Source organism: Bactrocera tryoni, chromosome 3, assembly GCF_016617805.1.
Source record: "Bactrocera tryoni isolate S06 chromosome 3, CSIRO_BtryS06_freeze2, whole genome shotgun sequence".
NCBI classification, from domain to species: domain Eukaryota; kingdom Metazoa; phylum Arthropoda; class Insecta; order Diptera; family Tephritidae; genus Bactrocera; species Bactrocera tryoni.
Genome location: NC_052501.1, coordinates 72,369,861 through 72,376,248, shown reverse-complemented (window position 1 = coordinate 72,376,248; position 6,388 = coordinate 72,369,861). Strand labels below are relative to the sequence as shown.

General features: G+C 39.7%; 1 protein-coding gene across 1 annotated transcript; it reads right to left on the bottom strand.

Annotated features, from left to right (window-relative positions):
* Positions 1-4,468: 4,468 nt before the first annotated feature.
* LOC120770757 (suppressor protein SRP40-like) lies at positions 4,469-5,047 on the bottom strand. The gene has a single exon (XM_040098342.1). It carries the CDS (start codon positions 5,045-5,047, stop codon positions 4,469-4,471), a length of 579 nt encoding a protein of 192 aa, XP_039954276.1.
* Between the last annotated feature and the right edge of the window lie 1,341 nt (positions 5,048-6,388).

Below are 6,388 nucleotides of genomic sequence, written 5' to 3'. Positions count from 1 at the left end.
TATTATACAAAAATTAAGTTTTAACATTTGGCTGCGTAAAAATGATTTAATTGTACAAATTATTTTAATATTTTAACGTTTTTCTATTTCAAAAATTTTCTAAATCCAGTAATAAACTTTGCAATTTATTCCTCGTCATCAACACCGCTACATGTAGAGCGCCTTAAATCAAACAGTTGCTCCATATCATCAATCCATTTTGTCACTGCTGCCCTTTTTGGCTCCGGTTCTTCGCTTTCACTTTCTTCAACAGCCATATCCAATGGATCGCTTACCATGTTCATATCATTGTAGTTCAAGCGTCTGCTTCGTATTCTCTTCCGTGAACTAATGGGTGTGGCCACATATCGTTCCAAGATACTATTGCGTTCAGGCGTATATACGGAGCCATTACTGCTGCTTTCACTGTCATCCTCTGAGTACTCCGAGGATGCCTCGTATCCGCAACTTGTATCGCTTTCACTGTCATCCTGTGAACTTTCTGAAGACGCCTCGTAAGCGTAACTGGTATCACTGTAGGCATCTGATGCTTCTAAAGGCTCGGCCTCCGGTGAGTTTATCGGTGCGTCATAAGCACCCAAACTATCGCCATCCGTTACTTCGTTCTTCGTAGATACCGCAATGCATTCTCCACCTGACAACGTTGGCGGATTATCGGCCATCATTGTTTCATAATCCGGAAGATCGGAGTCTAGTGTTTCCGGAGCAGGCGAGTCTGGCGGTCCGCAAACAATAACATCATTCATCCTTCGATATTCTTCTTCTGTTAACCATATACCCAATTCTAACATTCCTGGCGTGTAGTATCTAGTTTCTACTCGTAAATTATTCATGTTTAAGTTATTCGAATAATATTTGAAGTTTGAGATATTTGCTCCTGGTGAATGTGTACGGACTGCTAGTCAAAAGACTTATGAAGTTTTCGGTTGTCTTCGGCCACTTTTATATGATTTTTGTCAAGCAAATCGTTTACCTATTGTTATCCATACAGAAGTAAACTTAAACGTTCTACCTGTTCTCGGGGTTTTCCCCGCGGACATTTGTTCAATAATTTCAGGTAGCTTAAAATATTTTGTTGCTGTTTTGAAGGTAGATGCAAAATGCCACTCTAATAAAAACCTTCTTTTATGTTGGTAAAGAAAACTGCTACAGTCGAAATCCACAAGCTTTTCTTCAAGAGAACTTTTCTTTAGGCAAATATTTCACCATAAGCAGAACTCGTATCTCATAGTACTATGTCCGGATTATAAGTTGAATACATAAAAACCTCACATTAAGCTACCGGCGCTGCTGGTGCTGGTCTATTGATGGATGTGACCCGGCATTCTCGTGAAGGAATACACTTCTTTATCTGTTGTTCAAAGCCGGTCTCTTCTAGTCCATTGCTTCGTTCAGACTGTTCACTTGTTGACGGCGTAGCTCCGAATTAAGAGTTTGGACGTATGGAGCAGCTCGCGATAGATGATTCCCCGCCAATCCAATAAAACACATAGCACCATCAATCCTGGCCTGTCCACCGTTTGCTACGACTCATCGTATTGTGACCGCTTTCGCTTGACGTTGCCGTAAATGTCCAACTTTTCATCACTGGCAACTATTCGCTTTAGAAATAAATTGATTGTCTTACGATACGGCAGCGATTTGCAGCTGGAAATTCGATCCTTTTTGCTTTAACTCAAGTCGCACCCATATGTTGAGCTTTTGTATCCATAATAACGCAAAATCTTTCAACTCAATCCACAATATCAGTTGAGCTTTTGTATCCATAATAATGCAGAACCTTTCAACTCAATCCGCAAGATCAGGTTAGGTTAATCTGGTAGGCCACTGAGCCACGCGCAGACCAGTTTAGGTCCTTTGCGATACAAAATGGAGTTCAGTTATTAGGTCCATGAGGCGTGGTCATCCTTAAGGATGCCAGCGCTTGACGCGTATTTAAACAGACTCTGTGACCTCACTATCGTTACCTCCTCCAGTGTATCATACTGTGGGGATACCAGATACTTACAGCGTCGTCTTGCCAAAAGAGATGATCCATTGTTACCTTCGTGCCTTGCTCTAAACATTTCCTGCAGTCAGTCCCGTTCGGCAGACGCGTGTCGCCACCAGACAGTCCTCAGAAACAACATTTACATTCATGTTTACCCGTTAACTGATATTACTTCATGGGTGGAGGTTACTTAAAGCACTTAATCTTACTCACGCCCAAAAGCAATAATGTTCTGCTTTATTAAATTGTTTGTTTAGTTTTTAAATTGCATTGTTTGAGTGGAAATTTTTACACCGAAAAGCACGGCCGAACCCGTCAAAGTCCTTTGTTATAAAATTTTTCTCGCTTAACGAACCATTGTTTGAGCAGTTATGTTTTACAAAACAAAACAACGGAAAACCAGTTTTCTTCGAACAATGCAGTTGCATAGCAGGTGTGACTAAAGATTTATACCTGCAGAAGGTCATAAACCATTCTGGCAGCTGTGGGCGTAACAATCCATTTATTAATCCCACAATTTGCTGGGATTAAACGTAGAAAAATTACTATTTCGGTTTTCCTCGTTGATGTCCATTTTTTATTAAGAGCTGTTATTATTGAACTGCTCTTTTAATTCTTAATTTAATAACCAAATTTTCGGTTGTTTTCTTTGTTAGGTTATAAAGGGTGTTAGATTTAGAGGCTACCTACTTTTTTTAAGAAAAAACACACAAAATTCAAATTTAATGGTAAATGTTTATTATCATTCGAAAGAATATTCTTTGGCATTTACGTTTTGAAGATTCTCACTTTCAAATGTTGGCCATGTCAACGTCTCAGATGATCCATCCGTTGAGTCCAATTTTCGATGACTCGTTCGAGCATTTCGACTGGTAACTGGTGAATGACACGCCTGATGTTTTGCTCCAAGGCCTGAATCGAAGCGGAATTGTCCGCATATACTTTGGACTTTACATGTTCCCACAGGATAAAGTCTAGCGTTGTAATATCGCACGACTTTGGTGTCCAATCGATCGCCCAAAACGTGAAGCGTTCTCTCAATAAATCCATTGATTATGCAATGTGTGGGAAGTGGCGCCATCTTGTTGAAACCAAATGTCACCGAAATCACAAGCTTCAATTTCAAGCACCAAATAGCCAGTTATCATGGCACGATATCGGTCGCTATTGACGGTTACATTTCCACCGGCATCATTTTGGAAGAAATATGGACCTATGGAAGAAGGCGAGGTGGAAACAACTCAACACTTTCTTGTTGACTGTCCTGCGTTTGGAAGATCAAGACTTAAACACTTGGGAGCTCATATCCCTAGACATCTCACCGAGCTGGCGGGAATGGAAATTCTGGTTTAGGATTGCTTGGTGCGGGTTGAGGTATGGCGGCATAATCGGACCTTAATGAGGTAGTGAATGCCGCTAACATCAATAGCAAGCAGGATGTTGACAGATTTTTTTCCCCGGAATTCGATGAAATCGACTTTGATAATTTTCAGATCCAACAACATAGAGCTGCCTCATATTTCATATCTATATATGGACACATTGCGTGCAAAGTTTGGCGACTCTTTAATTTTGAGAAATAGCCCTGTCAAGTGGTCGCCAAGATCATACGATTTAACGCCCTTAGATTATTTTCTCTACGGGTGTGGTTAATGCCAATCAACCAGCAACGCTCAAGAAGCTCGAAGACAACATTCAGCGCCAAGATTCCAGCCGAATTGCTGCATCAAAAATTAAGAATGCAAACGGAACCGTGGCATTTCGCCGACATTTTGTTCGAATCACAAATGAGAAAAAATTATCTGCGAAAAATATATATTGTGACCAAATAAGGTTATTGTGACCAATAAGTGTAAGGTGAAGCTGTATCGATAATAAGCCGAAGCGCGCCTATCGACTTACTAGCTTTGGAAGAAAAAAGTCATTACCACAAGAGAGGAAATAGAGATCGATTCCTTGGAACAACGGCTAATTCGTTGAAAGTAGGGCAGATGGATGGCTAGGCTATTTAGAATTATAAAAGTATTTCTCCGGCCCCCTGAATAAGGACAAGATCATAACCGTCAGGATTCAAAACGAGGAAAACTGGAAAAGAATGAAGTGTTGAATAGGAAACATACTAAGGTTAAAAGACCTGGACGGCGGGCATGAAAGACGAGAAATGGGTTTCACATCTAAATGTGAAACTGGTTCCAGAGTGGGCGACGGTTCCTTAAAGTGTAGGTTTTAAGTGACCTTTAAGGTCATTTTTCGATCCAAAATAGCAGACTTCAGTCAAATATGGTACTGACGAAAATGATCAAACATTAGGTGCTTTCTTTTTTATTTAATTTACAATGAATGTTTTGAGTTGAATATATATATTTTTCTTCAATTATAGAAAAAGTTGTCATAATTTATTACATAAAACATAAATTATTATTTAATCCTAAACCTATAAGCTATATCTAAAGTATTTTTATCCAGTAACTCCGCAATTCATTCCTCATCCTCTGTACTACTACACTTTGGCTTCTTTAATGCATAAAATTGCTCCATATCATTAATCCATTCTGCCACTGCTACCCGTTTTGCCTTCGGTTCAGCACTTTCACTCTCATCAACAGAACATTCCAGTGGATCGCTGTCTGAGCTCAAATCATCAAAATTCAAGCGTCTACCACGAAGTCTCTTTCGTGATCTAGTGGGTATGGCAACATATGGTGCCAACATATAATTACCATAATTACCTAGAGGAGTGCTCGTATAAATGGAGTCACTACTGCTACTTTCACTGTCATCCTGTGAGTATTCTGAGGACGTGTTCGAAGTATAACTGGTATTGCTGTCAGTGGCTGTTGTTGCTGAAGACTCCGAGTCTTTTAAGCTACTCGATGTGGTAGATACACTCAAATTGTCGTCATTCTTTACTTCGTGCTTCGAAGATGCCGAAATGCGCTCCACGTTGGACAACGATAGTGGATCTTTGGCCATCATTGTTTCATTATCCGGTAGGTCGGAGTCTAATGGATCTAGATCAGGCGATTCAGGTTGTCCACAAACAATAACAGCATTCATCCTCCGATATTCCTCTTCTGTTAACCACATGCCTAGTGCTATCAATTCTGGCGTGTAGTATCTAGTTTCTACTCGTAAATTGTTCATGTTTAAATAATTCTAATAATATTTAAAGTATGAGATATTTGCTACCGTTGAATGTACACTAACTGCTAGTCTATATGCTTATGAGCTATTCAGTTGTGTTCAGCCACTTATATACAATTTTTTACCTCTCCGAGAAGAAAACATTTTGTCCTCACAAAGGTTAACAAAAGTTTTCTACCTGCTCTCGGGTTTTTCCACTGTAGCACTTGTTTGGAGGTCATGTATAAGTGGTTCCTAAGCTAGATAAAAAATAGTTCTTTCTCTCTTTCTAATAGTTTCTCGTCTGAAATATGACGATTTCAATATTATCATGTCATTAAATTAAGTTACAAAGAGCGCTGGCGAGCTTGTAGATGGCATAATAAACAGTTAAAATGATACTAAGGTCGAAGAAAAACTAAAAAAATTGTGTATGTATTCTTAATAAATCCTTCACAATTTACTCCTCATCATCTGTAGTTTCACTTACTGGTTCTCTTAAACAAAAAAGTTGCTCCATATCATCAATCCATTCCGCCAATACTATTTTTTTCGCTGCCGGTTCGTCGCTTTCACTATCAACATCGAAAATATCAGATATTTCGTGATCGCTGAAATTCAAATGTCTTCTGCGGAGCCGTATGTGTGGACGTGATGTAGAGGGTGTGGCGCGGTCCAACACATAGTTAAGTGCTTGTGGTGTTCGTGGAGTCGAGGTTAATAGTGGCGTGCCATATTGTTCACCACTGTCTCTTGAATATTCCTGTGACTCGATTGAATAGTACAGGATATCACTTGAGGCTAGCGAAGCATTCGAACTACGTTCTTGGATAACTGCAGGTTCGTCTGACATTAAGATGTCATAATCTGGAAACTCATAGTCGGTTGAGTAACTTGGCGATCTACTGTCATCACGTATTGCTTCATCGCCCGGATTTGCTGGAGGTTCATTAATGGCTACGTTTTCGCAGTGGCGCGGAGATGTGACATCCGGAGCCGCTATAACAACTAAAATTGGTTCTCCACTTCTATCGCCGTCTTGGTATGTTGAATCCGACGAGTTATCAATTAATATATTGTAGTGTTCCGACGTTTCGGAAGTTCTCAGAGGAAGTTCGGAATTACTAGCAACAATATTTTGTTCTGCCATATTTCAATGCATCTACAATTCTGCGCTCCGTGATTGTCCACTGTTTGTTTAAGAAAATATTTATGAATTGTGTTCGTTTGTGTTCGGCTAGTTTTATATGATTTTTTGCACAGAAAGTTTGTTGG

Bases quoted from the DNA above. Each gene is read 5' to 3' on its own strand.
- LOC120770757 (XM_040098342.1), bottom strand. From the start codon at position 5,047: ATGAATGCTGTTATTGTTTGTGGACAACCTGAATCGCCTGATCTAGAT.